This window comes from Coffea eugenioides, chromosome 10 (assembly GCF_003713205.1).
Source record: "Coffea eugenioides isolate CCC68of chromosome 10, Ceug_1.0, whole genome shotgun sequence".
Taxonomy (NCBI): domain Eukaryota; kingdom Viridiplantae; phylum Streptophyta; class Magnoliopsida; order Gentianales; family Rubiaceae; genus Coffea; species Coffea eugenioides.
In genome coordinates, this window is record NC_040044.1 from 4,153,052 (window position 1) to 4,175,444 (window position 22,393).

The following is a 22,393-nucleotide window of genomic DNA, read 5'->3' on the forward strand; positions in this document are numbered from 1 at the left end:
ATACAACAAAACATTGTAAAATAGGAGAGCAAGGAAAGCTAGATACTAAAATATCTGTGAATAGTACAATACATTTTAGGATTTAATCGTTCTGCATTTACATTGACATGTAATGGAATAAGTGTCATATCAGTTAGAAGTAAAAAGGTGTTCTATATGAGCATAGAGGCACCAGAAAACTAAATTATCCTTCACTGCAAAAATAAGATACTTGGAGAATTCTTCGGGAATAACTATGAAATTCCCTTGCTGAAGATTATAGCCGCCTAAACAACCTAAAATATAGGTAAAAGTCTTCCATCTTTACCTGAACCATCAAGGCCTGGAAATGCTAGCGTCATCAGAGGGAACTACTTTCTTCCCGGTGTAACGCTGAGTCAAAAGGGTGAAATGTTTCAACTACTTTACAAATGCCAAAATAAAATCTGACAGGATAACAGAAACAAAATACTAAAAATGACCAATTAATATCTAATAACTAAATGGTTGAGTATCTACCTGTTTACCAAAGGTGAAGGGCACATATCTATATTTGATCATGTGCATTATCTGCCTCTTCATCGTTGAAATGAATAGAACCAACCAATAGAATAACAAAATTGGCCAGAACACAGGTACATCAAACGCACTGAAAAAAGTCAGCACAAATGCAACACAGAAGGCTTTTGTGAGTGAATACCTGTCATTAAGAAGTAAAGAAGATTAATCCTTCCATTTTCCAGTAACAGATACTGCATAATGGTATTCGGAACTCATAAGATAAAGCATCAGGTGAAGTCTGTCAAGGTAAGATGAATGACAGTAAATCATGATTAAAGAGGAGAGAAACTAAGACTGTGTAAAATGACAAGTTGCAAAAGAGGAAATATTGTTGGACAAATACACAGTTAAAACTGAGGAAATCATATAGACAGGAAATCAAAGCCTCAATAAACGTAGCGACCATATAGCTCAGCAATATTTTGCCAGAATACAATCATGTGTGACCATAGCTGATTACTTAAGGTCTCTGAGTCGAACATGCTAGTAGCTGATTCAGACAATCAGACATTGATTTCAACATTAACATCCTATCCATTTCACTACTCAGAAGTACAAAAGATGGCTTTTCTACAGATAATAATATTTTACATCCAGGAAAGTGATTTGGATGGACTCGTGACTCATTAGACAACTCCATGCCAGGAATTCAATATCAGTGTGTCCAACAACATTATCTAAAAGTCCCCGCCCTTTTAAAAAGAAGTAAATTTAAACAATAGCTGAACAAGCATAATGCTCATTCAAGTATAGGGAGGGAGCATGGAAATTACTCAATCTTCTCCTATTGGCAACAGTTCACAAAATTTTATTAAAGGCCATTACTCAAATGTAGTTCTCTCAAATCCTAAACAGCATCATAAAATATGAACTCTAAAGTTGTATATTAATGATTATGATCACCCCAATATTGGCTGGATATATCTCCAGGGCAGCAAACGCATTCAGTGTCTGGAAAAATTAATACGTCGGCTTCCAGGTTACCAATTGTCAGGGAATCTTATTTGTAATTGCAAAACTTAAATAGCAGTATGATATGCATATGACTGTCTCATAAGCTATGGGGATGGTGAGAATAGTCATATTTCAATGCTACATTACGAGAATAGTCATATTTAAATAGAAGTATAGAGAAATACTAGGCCCCTGCAAACACCAAATCTTCTAACCACACAAAGTCAACCATAACTTGGAACCAGTACAGCCATTGAAGCCCACAATTCTGTTCAAAGTTAAAAATCAGTTCCTTTTTTAACCCTTTTTCCCAATTTGTCCTAACCCAAATTTATGCAAAGGTGACCATGACAATAAATTGGGAGCAAACAGCAACTATCAAAATCACAATATTCTCAACCCATTAATTATGTTGCATAAAAGCAATAAATTGATAGCGCAAAGTCCCACTTTTCTACATCCTCGGAGGCCTTAAAAAACAAATATTGATCTTTTCAATCAATAATTAAAAATCTTAGGTATAATAGGAGCAAATGAGGACGCTACCAAAACTTGAATTCAGGGAGGCGGCGAACAAAGGGGCGGAACTCGTCGGAGCCGCGAGTGGGCAAAGAGGGTCCATCGTCGGCGGTGAGTTCTTGGAACTCCGGGTCCACCTGAGGGGAAAGAAAGGCGATCAACAGCTGCAAGACGTAGATTCCGAGCCCATAGGTGATGATGTAGAATCCTTCAACGAAGTACACGCGTACGGTGTAGATGAAAGCGATCACCACCAAGAAGATCCACCGGTTGAGCACCTGTGGCGTCGATTTGTCGAGCATATGTTGGTAACCCCGTGACATCGAGAAAACCCATTTCGAAATCGCCGATGAAGCTGCCGAAGATGATTCGCCGGCGGCTCCATCTGTACCTCCGCCACCGACATTCATGTTCTAACTTGCTGGAGTACTTTTTTTTTTTTCTCTGGTTTTTCGGTTTTTAATTTGTATTTACCAGTATTTTTGTTGGAAGGGAATTTGTCACGTTTTAACTGATCTGTTGAACTTGGGAAGCGGAGGAGGAAATTGATTTGGATTTTGGATTAATGAAAAAGGATAAACGCAGAAGGTTTCTGACAGTTGCACTCACCTCCCTTGAGGTTTAGAAAATAGCACTAACCTCCCCTAACATGAATTTGGGACCTATAATTGACATAAGATAAGATAAATTTACTTCTATACCCTAAGAGTTTAAAGTTGTTAGTAAACAAATTTGACACAAAAAAATTAGGGCAATGAACAAGTCTAAGATAACTGATTAAACAAGATTAACGGTTATTTTTTTGTTTTATTAGGTACTGTAAGTGCACTTGCAAAATGGTGCCATTTTGATGTTCTAATATGGTGTCATTTTGTGATTTACAACACTTGAGAGGACAATGCAAATCATATATTTTCTATATAGAAGAGAAGCAAAAGCAAAAAATGTAGGAGAAAGAAACCTCTAGATAAAGTTTCATAAAAGAAAAAATTTTGGTGGTTTTGGTTGAACTTATTTTATCTTATGCATTCATGAAACAAAAGGAGAAAGAAAGCAGAAATCAAGGCAAAATCTGGAAATTTTTCACTTTAAAAATCTATGGCAAGGTAAGCAATCTTTTATCATCTCAACTTAATACACAAAATTGTGCTGTTAGTTATAGTATGATGAAATTGCTGTGTCAATCATGAGAGAACATAATTGTGTATGAAATATGGTAAATAATATGAGATCAATATACTACAAAACATGACAATAAGAAGCTCTCTTGTATTGATCAAAGATGAATTTTCTTGTTTAATCAACAGTCTTTTTATATGTTTTAGAACCTTATATTTCTGAATATATATTTGTTGTTTCTTTCAAATTTTACTACTGCCCTTGTTCTCTTTGCACATATATCTTCTGAGTTTCACTAATTGTTTCCATTTCTTAATATTTTTTATTCTTTTACTAATACTACCTCACAAAAGACAAAAAGGGTGCAAATGGAACAAAATTATTATCTCACTTCCCAAGACCTTTTAAATAATACTTTTTCTAACATGGGCTGAAGTTGCTATCAAAATCTTAAATTCAGGAGATGTTAGTGCTATTTTCCAAACCTCCAAAGAGGTGAGTGTAATTGTCAGAAATCTCAAGGGAGGTTTCTATAATTATCACCAATAAAATGTTATAGGGCTTCGTTTAAACGTTTCACGAAGCAGAAGCCCAGCAGGATTTCCCCAATTGGACTCAGAGGCCCGTTTTGCATTTTGAATGCGAATGCAAGTGCAACAAAAAAATTTTTTTAAAAAAGTAATTTGTGTGCAAATAAGAGGTTTTGAACTAGATGTCTTGGTTGCAATTCATCCCTCTTATCATCCAATATAATCCTTCATCCCCCCCTCCCCCTCACCCACTTGAGTGTGACAAGTTAAACACTGTAATTTTATTAAATTTATGAATTTTTCAAGAGTTTTTCTTTAATGGTGAAAATCTTCAAGAGTTTGAAAATCTTGTTGATGTTTGATTTGAATATTTATTCTTTTTTTGGAGAAGGACTTGAATATTTGTTTTGATAGTAAAGCTGGATCATCATTTTATCTAGCTAAGTTGTGGTTAAGCTGATGCAGCTTGGCTTTTGATTTGAATTCTATTTCTACTTTTAGCCAAGTTTGGAATGTTTCTAATTTTGGCTGTGGGCTGAGATTTTGCTAAATTTTACTGTTAATTTCGTATAATTCTTATATGTCTATTGGCTCCAATTTGCTACAATTAACTATGGATATGCTATTAAGTTATTTCTGTGGACGATGGCAAAATTTTTGTGTCACCCAAAGGGTTTTTGGTGATTAGGAGGAGACACGTATGGGGAATTTAGATTAGAGTTGTATGTCTGAGAATGTATAGATACACATGGGCGTGGGATCGAGCTTCAATTCAATAGCCTACTATTTACCTGCAATGTAGAAGATTCACATGGGTTGTGCTTGAAAGCGTTGGGGACATTCCTGAGGCTGAGGTAAAACCTCCGGATAATGTGCCGTTTGTTTGCAAGCTGAATCCAATAACTGAAGATGGAGACCTGCATACAATATTTTCGCGCTTTGGAACTGTTAGATAGCTTGTGGGGCATGCTTTTACTGAGTTTGAAGATAAGGAGGCCTGTGAACAAAGCATACTTCGGCATGCATAATGCTTTGATTGATTATGGCGGATATATCCATGTTGATATCAGCCGGAGCGTTGCAAAACTTTGGTCCCAGTATAGGCGCAGAGGCCAAATGAATGAAGGAAAAGGCTGCTTTCTAACGTTGGTGCTCTTGATCACATGGCTAAAAACTGCATGATGGAGATCCAACCAATTCACAGGAGCTCTCAAAATACATCCTGAAAGATGGCAACACCCAGCAAGCGGGAGATGCTTCTATGAAATGGTATTTGATGGAGATGACCTTAAAAGCACCGGCCAGGATACCATGAACTTGAGAAAATTGACAAAAGAGAAGATAGGAAGCGGGCAGAACTTTCTTTAATTTGGAGCTAAGTAGTGAGTGATTAGGCTGAAGCTCACTACTTAGGCTTGAGCGAAGCTCATGTTATACGCGGTTATGATGCTTGAATTTCTAAACCATGACCTCAAGTTTAATTTTTATTTTTTTGAAACTCGATTAAGGGTCCGATAGCGCTTCTATCTGCATCATTAACGTGGTACCAAGTTCTTATTATTGGTAAAGGCTGTAAGTTTCCGTCAATCTCGTACAATTCTTATTGGTGAAGGCTCCAATTTACTACAGTTAACTCTAGACTTTGTCACCCAAAATTATTTTGTGATGGCAAAACCGAGTTTGTTTTGGCACAAAGGAAATACTTTGTGCTTTTGGTGAGAAGAAAGAAGCTTATATTTCATCTTAATTAGAGATGTGTGTCTGTTTGTATATATATAGGTATACATCTGGATATGAGATCGAGCTCAAGCAGCATTTATTATTTGCGCTCGTAATGTGGTAAAGATTAATCCTTTACGCTTTATTAAAGTTTAGATGCCTTGGAAAAGTTTGAGGACCGACAAATATGAATCAGTTTGCTTTTAGACCACAAGACAAGACGGATATATGAGAGGATCTAGTCAAAGTTAACCGAAAGGGAGTTTGATTTGATGCCATGGTGGGAAAATGAAGGATATAAGTAGACTCCATTTGGTGCGCAAGATGAACTTGACGCGGGGAAGACTAATTCTGTAGAATCTTTTTGAATTTCTTCTACTTGGACATATTTTAACATATAGATATAGTAGTAGTTGGAAAGAATTCGACTTTTTAAACCTCTTGTTATTTGTTTCTAGCTTAGTTTTCCTCTATAATTTGTAAATCAACCGTTTTCATCCTCCTGGAATGGACCTCCAGCTCTATTAAATCTTTTACTATATTTCTTTCTGCTATTTTTCCTTTAGAACTTCCTAATAATGGCGCGTGCAGTAGGAGTGAGCATTCGGTGCAAAATCGATAATTCAGTGCGCCCAATTTTTGTAAATTCAGTTATTTGACCTATAAAATCTCAAACTTATTTCAATTTCGTATTGGAGCTAACCGAATTCATTTCAATTCTAAACTGAATTCGGAATTGCGGGATTTCACGAGCACAATAAATTTTTTGGAAAGGAGTACCATCCAACACAAAATTTCACCAGCTCATAATTATATATAAAAAAAGTAAAAATTGCTCAAACTTTGAGAAATCGATGGTTGCATGGAAAAATAGCTCTTTAGGTGACGAAACAAATTATTCAGCCTATTTTGCATGTTTTCTTTGTTTTTCCATTTTTGGTGTCACCCCTAGCTGCATGTTGCTTCTTTCCTCTCTTTTTCCATTTTCATGTGAACAGAATGTCGCCATCCCAAGCCTTCTTAGGTTTGGTGGTGCGGGAGGTCAAGGGTTCGAATCTTACCTCCCACAAAATTTGTCACAATATGTGACGATCTTCATTGATCAGTTTCAATGGAGTTTCTACTCACATCGAGTTCTCTCCCCCTACCCCTAGAATAGGTTAGTTAGCTTAGGTTATAGGAATTCTATCGTATCGAAAAAAAAAAAAAAAAAAAGTGAACAGAATGTCGGAAGGATAACTAGGCTGAGCCTTGGAAAGAAGAGTGAATGAGGTTTTGGTAAGCTTGGGATTCCATTTGGAGGCACGAGCCATTGACTCTAAAATGTTGAATTTGCATATTGGACAGAAGAAACTAACGTGCTAACTAAGCCTTGGGCGTGGCAGCACCAACTCCATTTTATCAGATCATCATCGTTCAGCGCTATTCTATTAATACCCATCAATGGCATCACATCTTTGATCAAGTGGATTGCCATCAAAGGCAGAATCAAGGGGCGTCCTCTCTGGCACTAAAATTTTTTTTTTCAAATGCTCAGAAAAGTCTTCTATGCATTCACATGCTGCCGAACTAGTTGCGAATGTGAAAGTGGATGTAACCGAGTTGACTGATTAAAATAGCACGACTTGGTATATAATATTATACTACTTTAAGACTATTATTCTCTTTAAAGTTTTTCTTCTACATTAATTTTTGCCAATTCTTTCTTGATCAATTGGGAGTTCGGTGACAATCAGTCTTGATCAGTTTTTCCAAGTCAACTCCCGAGTAAGGTAAATTTCCTACACGGCTTCCTTCTGCACTTCATATGTATAAAATGAGAGAAAAAAAATTCAGTGTTTGACAAATCCCATTTGCAGCTTCATCGATCATGGTGGGAGCACCCCTCCCTTTCCACGGAAATCAAGCCCAGCCCTATGGGGCCACTGGTATGATTAGTACTAATGTTCTTGTAGATTTCTAACCATTGTGAATCAAAGCATGCCTGAAATGGAGATTGATTGCTTTCTATTGCTGCAGGTAATGTGAACGAGAATCCAGATTCTGCAGCAAAGCATACACCACCAGCGCAAATGTATGCAACACCAAACGCTACGATTTCCACTCTCTTGCCATACGATGGCGGCTTACCTCCTCCTGCAGCAGCTAATCCTTACCCAGGCACCAATGCCGCCTATCCAGGAGCACCATCTCCAAGCATAAATGCCCCTCCAAATCCACCTCCTGCAAATCCTCATCCTCCTACTTCAGCAGCTCCGTCCCCTTTCCCTGGATTCCCTCCAAATTCAGGTCCAAATCCCAATCCAAATCCAAATCCGTCACCAGCTTACCCTTCCCCTCAGTCATCTACCTATCCTCCAGCGCCAACTACTTCGGCCCCTTACGCCCCACCTCCTCAATCATCAGGCTATCCTCCAGCGCCAACACCTTCGGCCCCTTACGCCCCGCCTCAATCATCTGGCTATCCTCCAGCGCCAACACCACCGGCTCCTTACACTCCACCCCAATCATCAAGCTATCCTTCAGCCCCAACACAGCCAGCTCCTTATACTCCACCTCAATCATCAAGCTATCCTCCGGCGCCCCAATCATCTGGCTATCCTCCAGCACCATCACCTCAATCTTCTACTTATCCTCCGCAGCCAGCTCCAGCAACACCTTACACTCAGTCAACTGCTGGGCTTCCCCAGCCCTGTCCACCAACAGGTTATCCTCCGCATCCTCCTCCTGGTGCCCCAAGTGGTTATCCCTCAGGTATGTGTGATATTGGTCTATTGATTATGTTGAAAATCTTTCATAGTGAACTTTTTAATTGATTTCTGTCTGATTGAAATTACGGATCTGTGACCAGTAATTCCTCCATCAGGAACCTTTCCTCCGCCTCCATCTTCACAGTACTATCCCCAGACTAATTCTTCACCGCCAGGAACATATCCACCACCTCCAGCTCCAGCTGGTGGATTTTACCCCCCGCGACCGTATTAGTTTCTCAAATAGAGCCTCACGAGATTGAGAAATGTGGTATCCAAGAAGACAAATGGATAGACCCTTCATGTTCATATAGTCGGTGCATGAGTAATTTGCAGTTATGGCGACGACTAATTAAGCCTTTCTTCTTCTTCTTTCCTATATTTAAGTACACTCTTTATTCTTCCTCGAAATCAGAATAATAGAATGGTTTTGTTAGCTTAGATTGTTTGGCGGGCTGGTTTTATTGGCAAAGAGAAAACATCTTCCTAATCTGCTTCTTTTTCATGAATTTATCATGAACAATTAGGAGATCAAACGAGTTAGTTGTAATCAGCTTCATAAAAATATTTTGTTGCTTTCATTTTTAGTGTTGAGAATTTGCTTATTCCTTTCTTCTTTGACTTATGAGAACGATCAACTTCAAGTCATGATGAAATTGATACTAATTTAGGTTTGAGCGCTGAAGTTTTGCGGTCAGTATACGAGATTTAGAATCTCCTCTTGCAGTAGTATTGTATTGTGTTACAGAACTTTTTGGTCACCGATATAATAAAGTTCTCACTAATCCTTTCAACATTGAGACTTGAGAGTGTGAATAAACTCGGGCAGTTGATTCTCTCCAAAAGTAAAATATTTCCATATCAAATAGTTAATTACCGTTTCTGGTCAATTATTTTCCATTCTACAATAGGTTACCCATAATATTACATTTCTTTCCCCCTTTTTCTTTTTTGGCATTTGCCAGGAATCATTCCCCGTCTGTCAGTAGACTCCAATCCATCCATCGAAATTATGTTGCCAACTACAGCGCAAGCTGTCCAAGTCTTAATAGATTACACACAAAAAAAAAAAATTCTGAAGGAAAAAGAATATATATGTACATACTCCAGCAGAATAAAAATGATCAACTAACCCACATCCAATATTGGAAAAACGTTGTAATTTACTAGTATGATTATAACAAGTACTTTTCTCTATAACAAAGATCACTAGTTGTTGGACAAATAATTCATACGGTAAATTAAATAAAATACTAGGACATAAACTCTTATAATTGAATTGTTCGAGGGTTTAAAAAAATTACTAAATCACAAACCAATTAAGAACAATGACAAATAAGAATGTCGATTTAACTTTATTAGGGTGTAATATGTTAATATGAGAATTTTACACCGACTTCTTTTATGATACGCAAACAACTGAATTCTTTTAGGTTGATTAGTTGAGAACTTATAACTAAAAACTTTAAAAGTGGAAGATTAACCTTGCTTGGATTGCTTGTTTCCGTCGGAAAATATTGTCGTTTTCCGTGATCACATTTCACTATTATCTTTTTCACTCGCATATATCAAATCGCTACAGTAATTTTTCCATGAAAAATGACGGAAAATGCAATCCAAACACAAACTTTTGATTTTACATTCGAAGATAATTCGAAGTGAGTACTCCCTCCTTTCATGAGCAACATTCACATCTTCGTATTGTGCACAGATATGGGAGGGCAGGGCAATTGTAAACTGTTGACAAAATTTAACCTGAAATATAATGAAATTTGGCATCTAAGATGAGCAGCACAAAACCCCCGATATAATATGGGTTCTGTTTTTTTAAGTATTTTTCATGTCTATATAAAATAAAGAAAAATTGAACTCTCACCGAAGATTTGGTTGCATTGGCAGAAGAGGATGTAGGATTCATGTCTGGGAGATAGATATTCAGTGCATTTAGTTGAGTTTTTGCTAATTTTATGGTTCATGTTTGATTGAGGGAGGGTTTGTGTTTACGAGGCTTTAAGTAATGTGTTGGCCATTGAGGAATGCTGCTTAATAATGCTTTCTTGATTTTTTTTGATAGAAAAAGGAATTTTTATTAAGAAGAAATCAAGCCCATATCAAGTGAAGAAATAACAAATGATAGAAGAGAAGCTCCCAAAAAACAAGCATTTGAAATATTACAAGCATATTTAGCAAGACTATGAGCAACAATGCCTTATTTAGTGATCTAGGTATTTAACATACTTCCAAACATATTTAGTGACCTAGGTATTCAACATACTTCCAAGCATGTAATGCTTCATTTGGATTGCAATTTTTCCAAAAAAAAAAAAAAAATTTACGTTCTTCGTTGTTACATTTTTCAGTCACTTTTTTATTTCACATATATTATCAAATCACTACACTATTTTTTATTTTTATTTTTACAAAAACAGCAGAAAATAGCAATCCCAATGAGGTCTAAATTATTGTACAAAAATCAAAAGTCATCTATTAGAACACCGTAATCCAAATCATTAGACTCCATTAACTGAATCATACTGGTAACTCGTTGTGTGACCTACAAGTATGATTTGATGGAAACCCAAGTCAATAACTGAAAGCAAAGGAGGAAAGAGACAAACTAAGCCCTCCTACCATCGAAGTCCATAACATCTTTGGAACGTTATGGGCCAAACTGCGACAATTGACATAATAAGGGGTTGTTTGAGAAAATCACAACTTGTCGAAGTGCACTTAATAAGTTAAAATATCTAAAGAAGGGCGCAAGAAAAAAATAGCTTCCCGCACATAGAAGCCGCGAACCAAATACTTCTTCATCAACCTGATAAATCAGGGGACTGTAAATTGAATTGCGGATACGTGTTGGTAAAGTTAAGGTTTTTGTTTGAAATCATTATCGATTAAGATGATTGAACCGAAGTTTCTTGGGTTGGACTTCAGCTGTGCATTGAGTTCCCTCAGCAATGGTCAAATCCCAAAAAAGGACTGTTTGCTTCCGCTGATATCCAAGGTTCTGGGCTACTGCATCGTAGCCGCCTCCACCACTGTCAAACTCCCTCAGGTGAATTAGTCTTCAAGCCCTTTAATTGCACCTATTGAATTCTTAATTGCTTGATCAGATCACCGTTCTTGATCCTGTCGTTCTACTGATTGTTCTTGGATTTTGTTCTGCTGGGAATCTTACAAAGTTTGGTTGTTTTTAATGGTTTCATCATTTGTAATTAGTTTAACACGACTCCTGCAGTCCCAACTTTAATGCCTTTATTCATTGTGAATCAGCTCCTACTGCTTCAATGTTTTATCCCATTATCTTTCGTTTCTTACACGACCCCCCCCCCCCCCCCCACAACAAAAAAAAACCCTCGCACCAAAAAGAAAAGGGATAAAAAGGAAGAAAGCATTTATTCAAAAAGTATGAATTTTGTGTATTAAGCCTTGTATAATGCTTTAGATGAGGCCAAATTTGCTTTTCTGTATACATGTGTGATTTCTTGGTGGAGACTACAGGTTGAAAGTGGCCCGGCTACATTGTCGGTTGAATCTTTGAAACTTGTTTTTGGTTACAGTTTTGCCTTTGGTTGAGCTGCAGGTCTACTGTGTTTTCCTAAATACAAAGTTATTGTACGGGTAAACTTGTTTTCTATCAGGGTCTTTCTGAGTTACATGTCTTTTCTGGATTTGGTGACTGATATCTATAGAGCAGTACATGTAAGCTTAGAAAACTCTATTTTTCACAAAGCTCCACATATTTAGGATATACGATATTTGCATGAAAAGAAGTGTTGAGGTTTTTGTAGCTGTTAATTTTAACGAAGAAATGTTTTCCACACTTATATGAGTAAACTTTGTGCTTCTGCATTAGAATCTGCATTCAGTAGTTTTGTGCAGTCATTTTTTTCCTCTAAAGTACACTTTAATTTTGCTAACTCCTTATGGTTGGTTTGTTGCTGTCCTCTTCATATGGTAGATACTCAAAATATTGAAACATCAAAGCATTAGAGGCCTAAGCATTGTCGCCTTTGAACTTGAAGTAATTGGATATACAATTGCCTTGGCATACTGTCTTCATAAAGGGCTTCCATTTTCAGCCTATGGAGAGTTGGCATTTCTTTTAGTACAAGGTACAGATGCAGTTGCTGTACATCTTTTTTTGACAACCCTCGTGGTAATTTTGGAAAGTCAAATTTGGTTTTTTCAGGATTTGTTTTTTAAGACAGAACTCACTATGCAATATTTCTTTATGGAAGTTAATCTTCATGGTGCTTGCTTGCTATTAAATGATGAGATAAGTGGCTCTAACCCTTTCACTTTCCCTGTTGCAGCTATAATATTGGTTGCCATCATCTATTACTTCTCTCAACCTCTAGGAACCAAGACATGGATCAGGGCATTACTGTATCCTACATGTTTCTCAAAAAATAGTGCTCCCTTTACCATTGCAATTTAGACTAATTGATGACTTGTTTATGACATATTGCTTCCTTTACTATGTTCATCACAGATATTGTGCTATAGCACCAACTATTTTAGCTGGTCGGGTTGATCCCATTCTCTTCGAGGCATTATATGTCAGTAGAATGATTTAATGTTTTATCCCATTAGTTTGGCTTATTCTTCTCTCGGCTAACTGTTCTTATGCTCTTATAGTTGCTAAGTTTAAATTTGGAATTGTATGCCTTTTTGAAGCTTGTATTTGCATTTGTTTGTGTCAGGCATCCCAGCATGCAATTTTCTTCTTTGCCAGGGTCCCACAGATAGTTGAGAATTTTAAGGTGAAAACTCAAATTCTGCTTTCTTTACTCCTCTTCCACTGTTGTCTCATTTTCCATTTCTAATCTGGAAATGAGATTGTGTGCCTTTTTTTTTTTTGGGCAAAACAATACAATTAGTGGGTTTGTGATGCAAACTAGAATGTTATTATTGGTCTAAATCTTATATTTTCTCATGTCTGGAGAAGGGGTCTTTGGTTGATTCCAGCGTCTTTATATGTTGAATGTGGGGAGAAGGGTTCATAGGGAATGGTTGACAGGAGGTTTCTCTATCTCCCGGTCTTCTCACCATGATTTGGGAGTCTTGAAATGTCAACAAAGATTAGCAAAATTCCAATATGGCTGTTTGTGATGTTGCTCAACCTTTAGTTTTTCATGAATTGGTTTCTCTGTGCCTTGGCTTCGTTGTAGTTTGTATGCTGCTCATTGATATGTCCGCACAATCACCCAATTTTGGTCATTGAAATGGTTAGATCTCTGAGAAATGAATTCCCTGATTCAAGGAACTCTAAAATGACTATTCTGATGCAAAACCACATTTGGATGAATAGATTCTTTTCCTGGCTTTGGGATCTCCTACTGTTTCATTGATATTTTGATTACTTGTTAAATCTGGCAGGACATGATTTCCGCTATATCATGCGGACAATAACATTTAGTAAAAGGGGAGCTCAAGTTTTCCTAGGAGCAAAAACATTGTGAATAAGTAGTTTTTAGTGCAAAGTTTCTGTATGCAATGTCCATTTATATTGTAAATGCAACTCATAACTATCATTCTTGGAAGTTAATCTTTTTTTGTGTGTAAATGGAGGTGCATATGTTGTAAGGAGAATCTGTGATAAAAATATAGATTTTTAAAGGCATCTCCAACAAGAACATAACAACCGAGGTACCATAATTTTATGGAGCTAGTCATAGTATGCTGTTGTTTTTGCTGGCTAGGTGTTCTTCTTGTCTATGGTACAGTTCTATACAAGGGGCTGACGCTAATTCTTCACTTAAGTTTGCTATTGTTAGTCCTAGTAGGTCTATCAACCATTTGTAATTTCAGTAGTATTTCTACATGAAGGTATTCTTAGGTTACTAATTGTTGATTGTTATTGCAGAACGGCAGTACTGGTGAACTTAGCTTTTTGACTTCTTTGATGAATTTCGCAGGTTCCATGGGTAAGCTTATGTTGTTTGCCATCATACTGTTGTGTACTTCCTCATCTTCGGCATGGAGTTCCTAACTATTTTTTTCTTTTCCAATATTGGCAGTTAGGGTTTTTACCAGCCTCCAGGAGAAAGCTCCAACAAGTGGTATCCTTGGTCCATATTTGTCTGATCCGTTTGTTAAATTGCTATTGAGAGAGTCATTTTCATTTGCATGCAAACTTCCTGTGCAGTGTGTCTGTCTTGTTGCAAGCAATATGTCTATTTTACATCCTGACGTATGATACGATTATTAAACTACTGCATACTGGTGTTTGGATGGAAATTTGATCTCGTCCACCAATAAAAGATGATTAGTACTAATATGCAAATAGTAGTATTTGGTTTCTAGAGGGGATATAATTTTCTCTCAGTTGAAGTGATGATAATTTTGAAGTCCATTTGGAATTATCGACTTTGTCGTTGCATAATAAATTGAGTTCAATGGCAGTTGATGAGCACGCTTGTATTCTGGATTTACTTTAGCCTTTCCATCACAAGTTAATCATTTGGCCAATGGAAATGATACCTTCTTGTGCTTCATTTGAACATGATTTTATTTACTCTGATATGCCTGCTTGAATTACTGGTGTCTCTTGACTATTGCCGCTTTCATTACACCATTCTGCTCTCCTGTCATCTTCTTAATTTGCTTTTACTGACCGTTCGTTTCACTTGTGGTGATTTCCTTAATTTCTCGAAGTTGTTCTGGGTTCTGCTATCGGTGTGGTGACAAATGGTACCATCCTGAGTCAGATAATAATATATCAGAAGCCACAGCCGAAGAAAGAGAAGAAAACGGATTAGAAGATTTGGCTCTTCCGGACTCCAAGCATCATTATTGCCTTTAATTATTTATTCAGCAACTGACAGAATCGATAATGTTTTCTTTTATCAATTCGAGACTTGGGGTATCTTAGCTACCATTTGGTGGTGGGTTCAGAAGAAAGTTTCCTTTCACAGACAACGACGTGATACATTCAGATTTTTATGGCTCTTCCACCCATTTGATATTTGTTTTTGTATCCAAAACACCTACGTTCGGTGTTGAGAATTTCCTGCTAAAGTTGCACGAAAGACAACTACGTTCAACCGTAAAACTTGGATATAGGATGTATGGTTATAAAAAAAATAGAAACCCTTTCCAGTGGTAATAAATACTGAGCATGCACTTAACTTCATCTCTTGAGTACGTTTAGACGCATTATTAGTAAGTACTGCCGAATGCCAACAAAAGATTGGAAAAAAAAAAAAGTAAGTAAGATAATTAAGCCCTGCAGAGGAAAGACGTGCTTGACAAATTCAATGCTATATTTCAGTTCTCAAGCCCCCGTTGGGCAGCGAGCGATCAAGTGTGAAGAAACTTCATTCATAAGATTATTCCAGCAGTGCTTGTCAACATCCCTTTACATATTTCTCTTGATTTGCAAACTCTTTAATAAAATTATAAATCTGCGTCGTCCAAATATTCACTGACCAAAGACTCTTAATTGTTTTTCCAAGCTCTGAGGATGAGCAAATAGAGAGGAATTTTAAAAAGAATAAGCCTAACTGAAGGTCAATTCTAAATGCTATGAGAGGTAAAGAAAGTATTCTTTTGAAGTAGCTTGAGCCTTTTGAAGCCTGCGATTCTCAAGATACCTGCACATAAGAGTCGGTGGAGTGGCTGACAAATGTACCTTGAATCGACGACGCCACCATTGCCTTAAAAAACGTCCATCCTATACGAAAGTCGAAGACAGTTCTGTTTACCTTCCAACTTATACGAACAACTCAACAACCCATTCTTAAGGAGAACTAGCGCAACACTCAACGGAGACCCAAAAAATATTGGTCTTAACTCTCAACTGGAGCAGGAGCTATTAAAGTCACTTAAAAACACTTCATCTCCGGCTGCAAAATGAAAATTTCTAGAAAAATATGCTAGCCAATCTCCATCCTATCAGCTTAGGTAATTTCATTGCTGAAACAGAAAACTAATTTCATTGCCAGGAGGATGAAGGTATTTAAGGAATGTCCTCACAAATAAGTAGGCACGTGAGACAAGGCAATTCCTAGCAGGACATTCATCAGGAATATGGAAATTTCAACAATGAAGCTGGATCATCAACCAACAAAACAGAACATTCAGTCTCCACCTAAACAACACGGCTAGCAGTATCTATCTAGTCATACACACAAGCAAAAAAGTAAATTGCAAACCTCAAGGATAAAAAGTTATAAACTAAAAGCATTTAAATTGAATATGTTATGCATCATACATAGCTATTGCAGGTCTGCAACTCAACAAACAAATAAATTTTCTTGATTTCATTAACCACAAAAATAGAGAATACTAAGTACCTTGCTGACTAACCACATCAAAATCGACAATTATTCAACGAACAGATAAGTTAACTCATATAAGCACATACTAGTTAAATCAATGAAATGAATATAATCGACATAGAGGAATAAAATTGTTCATTTAGGTAGTTTCCAGTTTAAGAATATTGGATGCAAACAAAAGGAACGCCTAGAACATGATAACCTATAATGCAGCATGAATGGCCTGCGTAACTTTGATCGATACACAAGAAAGTGCACATCATATGGTATCCGCAATAATGGCACTCACGAATTACTGACTGAGAAACCTATCACAACCAAAATATGCAAATCTGTTTAACTATAACTACCATCCACAAGGAGTAAAGGGCAGGAACGTTAGGAATGATATACTTGACAAGTATAATAAGGTATAAACATAAGGAAAACATTAAAGACTCCCATAAGGCCCAATAAGGAGATTAACAATCTCAAAAGGCATTAAAACCACACACGAAACTGCAGTCCAATGACAAAGGAGCCAATAAATACAGCACAAAACAATGTAAACAGGCCAAGAGTGTTCCTTTTTTCCCACTCCAATGCCTGGTTAAGTCATTCTCTAAGTATTTCGCGAACTACCACCAAAGCTCGACCACCTTCTGAAAGTGCAAGATACTAATCTCCTCCCTGTCAATAGTCCCAATCTCGCCTTAAAAGATGTTGACCTCCCAGTGCTGCTTGAAGCAATATTAGCTCGACCACCTTGGCCACCCACCTGATGATTCTCAGCACCACCACCTTCCTGAGCCCCACTATCACTAGCACTTGCATCCATGTTTTCTGGTTCAGTGGCATCCAAATTAACTGCTAGTGATCCCCTACTAGCCCTCAACCAATCTGCACCTTCAGAAGTGACAGCCCTACACTTCTTAACCTTAACCTTAACCAAATTGGGACATCCACCTGCTAACGCTTCCATACCGTGATCTGACACAGGACAACTCTTTATACAAAGCTTCTTCAACGCAATACATTTCTGGGCAATGCACGAAAGCTCAGCATCACCAACAGTCTCACTCCCACACAAGGCTAATCTCTCCAAATTCAGACAACCAGTAGCCAATTTCTCTAAACTCATTCGAGTAGGATTGACACCAATCAGCACCAACTCTTGCACATTTGGACAGTTCTTTGCCACAGCAATCAATCCATCATCGCTTATCCTATTTGTTTTCCATCCATCAATGTGAAGTTTCCTTAAAAGCTTACAATGCTCAGCTACAGTCTTTAAACCCTCATTAGTACACTCGGGAGTTTTAACCAAATGCAATATTTCAAGATTCAAACAATTTGAGATCGCCATCAACCCCACATCACTCACTTGAAGCCTCTCAAGATGCACCTCGACTAACCCATCTACTCGATCGGCTATAACCTCCAGCAGCTTATCCCAATCACCTGAGCATCTAAACAGTTTAAGGGTCCTCAAATTCTTCGCCCCAATAATCATCGGCCCAAAACACTGCCCATTATAGAGTTCTTTTAAACAAATAACCTTTAGTGAGGCCGCGGCCACCCCGGGACCAATCGGCTCGGCGGCAGCCCCGTCGGTGATGCCACGTAGGCGTTTTACTGACAATTCTTCGAGACCAGCGCAATTATTTAAAACAGCATTCATTCCTTTAGCACCAAAATGACAAGACCCACAGGAAAGTTTCTTCAAATTCTTACAATTTTTTGTGAATTCGGCGATTCCGGCATCTGAGAGTTCCCGGCAAGCCCGTAGCTTCAAGCGCGTGAGCTTCCTGCATTTGAGAGAGATCAAAACCAGCGCGTCATCACCAATACTAGCAGATCTGCGGTCGCATTTGAGGGCGAGCTTCGTCACCGCATCGAAGCGCGTGAAGATCGAGGGTACAAACGTTAACAGCTCCGCTTGGGCGTTTAGCGACAACCGGTGACGGCTCTGTCCCTCAACTAACAACCACCGGCGGCACACTAATGAGCAGCGTTTCCGGTCGCCGGAGCTCAAGGACTGGAAAATGTAAGCCAGGCACTCGTCGGGGAGGTTAGAAATATAATCGGCGAGTCCTTCACCGGTGAAGACGTCAGCAGGGTCCGCGTCGGGGTCATTTTCGATGTAATTGTGAATTTTCATGCCGGTCGAGATCACGGCAGCCGTGGATCTGGGCTTGCTGGGCCGATGGTGATGATGAAGGGCTTGAGCTCCGGCGATGGAAGAAGCTGACTGGCCCATAAATCCACGGCGGCAGCTGGAGGAGGAGGAGAAGGAGAGCTGGGACCCCCGTCAGAGCTGAAAATGGGATCCGAAGCTGGAGCCTTTTTCCTTTTTTCTTGCTTTCCCTGGTCAGGTGGTTTTTCCAGAAACGTTGGTATTCTGGGTTTGGAGCTGGGTGGTGGGCTTAGAGGCTAATAATAATAAATGCTTTCTGGTTTGTGGGAGGACGGACTTGAAACTTTTATTTAATCCGGATTTTTATATTGGCTTATGAACAAAATAATAATAATAATAATGTGTAAGAGAAATCATACCCGTAGGTAAAATAAAAATCCAGTTACGCCGGTCTGACGAATTTTCTAGTGGAGGGAGAGGGAATTTTGACATTTTAGTAACCACGTGGTCAGGTTAGTGTTTTATTTTGAAAATATTCATGAATTTGAGAAAAGACCACTTTCACAGAGTTGGCCAAAGTGAAGTCCCAAAGTGCTTTTACGCACAGAGTTATTTAGAGTCCGATTGAATTGCTATTTTTTAAAATTTTTATACAAAAATATATTATGATGATTTGATTTATCTAAAGTAAAAATATAATTAATAAATATGTTCAAAAAAATATAAAAAATTTTTTAGAGGAAAATGACTGTGAATTATGTTTAATAAAACATATTATTGAGTAATGTAAGAAGTTTAACTCTTAAAATGTTACTTAAGATCGATGAGTCTTCATTTGCAATAAATAAGTAATACTTAGTTCAAATTTGAATTTCACACACACACACACCAGTTTACTTAATTATAGACAGTCATTACTGTTCTAAATTTGCTTTTAATAGCCAAATGATTACTTCAGCCAAAAAAACTTTTGAAAAAAAAAAAATTCAAACAGTTAGATAATTGCTCTACCATACGACCCCTAAATTGATTGTGAGGAGCATGGTAAAGGGAATAACTCATGAGAGAGAGAGAGAGAGAGAGAGAGAGAGAGAGAGAGAGAGAGAGCAGGGAATAACTTGTGAAGAAACAATAGAGAGAAGCATTCCTTCATTGTGATTTTGACCAATACTACAAATATTTGTACTACTACTATTCATGCCCTGGCATACACTTTCTTTCTGATCATCAATAGAGAAAATGGATAGCAAATCAAAAGGATCCTTGACAGCCATGGATAGCAAAATGCACCGTTCCAAGAGAATTGGGAAATTAATCTCCAAAGTATAGTGTTGATTCGATTGCTTATTTTTATATCCCCATAAAATGTCACCGCCTCTAAGTAACTTTGCTACAGCAATTATTCCTTTGATCCTCCTTACGACTCTGCAGGAACATACCCACAATCAAAATCCTGAAAATTATTATACCATACAAGGATGATAGTGGTAGAAACTCACAAGTTGCGGCAGGTAGAGCTTGAGAATCATGCTCCCTCCTGACTGCTTGTTTTGTAACTTTTGTTTCAACTTCGGCGGCCCATTTCGTCCACATTTCTACGATTTTTGGAATGAAAATCTTTGCAGCTACTGGACCGAATGCCATAGCCACCCGCTTTACAACAAGTAGAACAAGTGCTGCTTTCGGCCTTGAGGCTGCTACTGGGCTTGGGAGAGCGGCTAGGAGCGACGGTGTAATTCAAATAAGGATTACTTGAACTACTTGAAATGAACATAGAAATTGGATGTAAAATTGAACTACTTGATAACGGAAGCTTGCAGACAATTGAACCTTGAATTTCTTTATTAAAATATTTGGAACAAAGGTAGTGGAATACAAGGAAGTGGTATCATAGCCACACACATACACACATAAGACACATACACACATAAGTAGCATGCATATTTAAGATTTTGAATTACTATTACCTTATTTGAATTACTCTCTATTTTGATTTGGCTAATTCATGCATTTATGTTTACATATTTTATTAAATTTTTACTGAAATCATTGGTAAAACTTTGAAGCCTTGTGAGATCGTTGGTAAGTCCAGGATAGGATGTTCCCGGCATAGTGCTCAGTTGTTCCTGATTAGGTAAAAACTTTAAATAAATATTAAACATGGCTGCATTTCTTAGACAATTAAAAATAGGATCTAATTCAAAGCAAGATAATATAGTACAAAGTCATGAATATCATATGCCTATAAATAATTCAGATTGGACTATCCCAGAAGAAAAAATAGAACATATTTATAGAATAGGCCCTTTAGATTTCAAAACAGCATTATCAGTTAAAACACATGAAGAAACAATATCCATTCAAGAAGAATATCAATCAATTCCATTACTAAATCATAGTACAATTCAGAAATATTTAAGTAAAGGATATCGATACATTCATATAGGTTTAATACAAATTGCAGTAAAACCTCTATTTCATTTAGGAGTAGACGCCCCAATATATTTAGCATTAAGAGATATTAGACTCAAAAGATATAAAACTTCTTTACTTTCTATGATTCAAACAAATGTATGTAATGGACCCATATATTTTAACTGTGCTCCAAACTTTTCAATAGATTTAACAGATCCACACATTCTGAACTCAGTAATATTAGATATTCATTTACAAGGAAATGAATTTGAAAAACACACAAAGAATTTTGCAGTAATATATAGAATATATTATAGACCCTTATCTTCTCATCTAAATCCTAAATTTATAATGACTCAAACTCTTAAAGAAGAAACAACTTTACTACAAGTAGATGCAGATAGACCTACAACTTATACTCCGAAAAGATTAAAATGGAATGAAATAACTATACCTAGTGAATTTGAAATTAAAAATCCACAACAAAAAAAACCAAATTTGTGGGAGGACGCAGGGACGGAGCCAGAAATTTATTTTTGGGGGGGCTGAAGTGTATTAAAATTTTTTTTTTGTGACGAAATAAATATATTTAATAAGTAAAATTTAGAATCAATAATTATAAAAATAATAAAAACATATAATTATACATACCCAAAAATTTGTTATTGATTAACACTTGAAGTATTGGTAGTTGTTGCACTCGAATAACGAAGAGGAGGCAATTGCATTCTGCGAGTCTTCATCCGTTGAAAACACTGCAATATTTGCTCATTTTCAATTGTTGCAAAAATATCCTTCTCGATGTATACAACCAGACAGTCATTCATCCACTCGTCTCCCATTTTGTTGCACAAATCAGTCTTGACAATATTCATTGCAGAAAATACTCTTTCAACAGAAGCAGTCGCAACTGGTAGAACTAATGCCAAGTATGGGATAAGGTTCCCAACAATTCTTCTGTCTTCTTCAGTTTCGGAGTTTTATGCATCCTGAAAAAGAAAAAGCGAAGGAAGAAGACCATTGGTCTTGGTCGGACAATTAAATGATTAATTGCAAAATAAATCTACATCTATTTTCTATACATAGACTTCTCCAATAAGTACCAAATGGTTCGAAATAGAAAGCATTGAATTGAAGGATTTGCAGGCCGCATACGTATTTATCCGGCCCGTTATCATTATTAAAAAAGCGATGTGTGTGATTATTCCTCTTAACCTAGCAAGGCATTATTGAAGAATTGAGTAAAGGTTCCCAAATTTAAAATGCTTGAATTGGTAGAAAAGCCCCCGCTGGTCATCATGGGTTTATGAACTCGCAAGTCATCATGGGGGACATGATCTCTTCACACAAATTTGCTAAACCAAACAAATAAAGAAAAGAAAATAAATTAATGTCGTCTACAGCCTCATCAGTTTTTTGAGTTTTACTTGAGAAGATTGCAAG

General features: G+C 37.2%; 4 protein-coding genes across 5 annotated transcripts; 2 read left to right on the plus strand and 2 right to left on the minus strand.

Moving 5' to 3' along the window:
* Window positions 1–13: 13 nt before the first annotated feature.
* On the minus strand, window positions 14–2,554 carry LOC113748975 (protein RER1A-like). The gene is made up of 3 exons (XM_027292587.1): window positions 2,041–2,554; window positions 499–679; window positions 14–372 (listed from the first exon to the last, which is right to left on the minus strand). Exons 1-3 carry the CDS (start codon window positions 2,421–2,423, stop codon window positions 316–318), a joined length of 621 nt encoding a protein of 206 aa, XP_027148388.1. The 5' UTR covers window positions 2,424–2,554; the 3' UTR covers window positions 14–315.
* A 4,405-nt stretch (window positions 2,555–6,959) lies between these two features.
* On the plus strand, window positions 6,960–8,808 carry LOC113749541 (vegetative cell wall protein gp1-like). 2 transcript variants are annotated; one of them, XM_027293315.1, is made up of 4 exons: window positions 6,960–7,153; window positions 7,241–7,309; window positions 7,401–8,135; window positions 8,248–8,808. In XM_027293315.1, exons 2-4 carry the CDS (start codon window positions 7,252–7,254, stop codon window positions 8,364–8,366), a joined length of 912 nt encoding a protein of 303 aa, XP_027149116.1. In that variant the 5' UTR covers window positions 6,960–7,153; window positions 7,241–7,251; the 3' UTR covers window positions 8,367–8,808. The 2 variants fall into 2 exon arrangements, with proteins under 2 accessions (XP_027149116.1, XP_027149114.1); XM_027293313.1 differs by having other exon boundaries at window positions 6,961–7,153; window positions 8,233–8,808.
* A 2,080-nt stretch (window positions 8,809–10,888) lies between these two features.
* LOC113749111 (mannose-P-dolichol utilization defect 1 protein homolog 2) lies at window positions 10,889–15,245 on the plus strand. The gene is made up of 8 exons (XM_027292772.1): window positions 10,889–11,189; window positions 12,096–12,249; window positions 12,451–12,523; window positions 12,630–12,696; window positions 12,841–12,900; window positions 14,004–14,064; window positions 14,158–14,199; window positions 14,795–15,245. The coding sequence occupies exons 1-8, from the start codon at window positions 11,034–11,036 to the stop codon at window positions 14,896–14,898; spliced, it is 717 nt and encodes a 238-aa protein (XP_027148573.1). The 5' UTR covers window positions 10,889–11,033; the 3' UTR covers window positions 14,899–15,245.
* A 1,343-nt stretch (window positions 15,246–16,588) lies between these two features.
* On the minus strand, window positions 16,589–18,845 carry LOC113749197 (F-box protein At1g47056-like). The gene has a single exon (XM_027292874.1). It carries the CDS (start codon window positions 18,656–18,658, stop codon window positions 17,021–17,023), a length of 1,638 nt encoding a protein of 545 aa, XP_027148675.1. The 5' UTR covers window positions 18,659–18,845; the 3' UTR covers window positions 16,589–17,020.
* Between the last annotated feature and the right edge of the window lie 3,548 nt (window positions 18,846–22,393).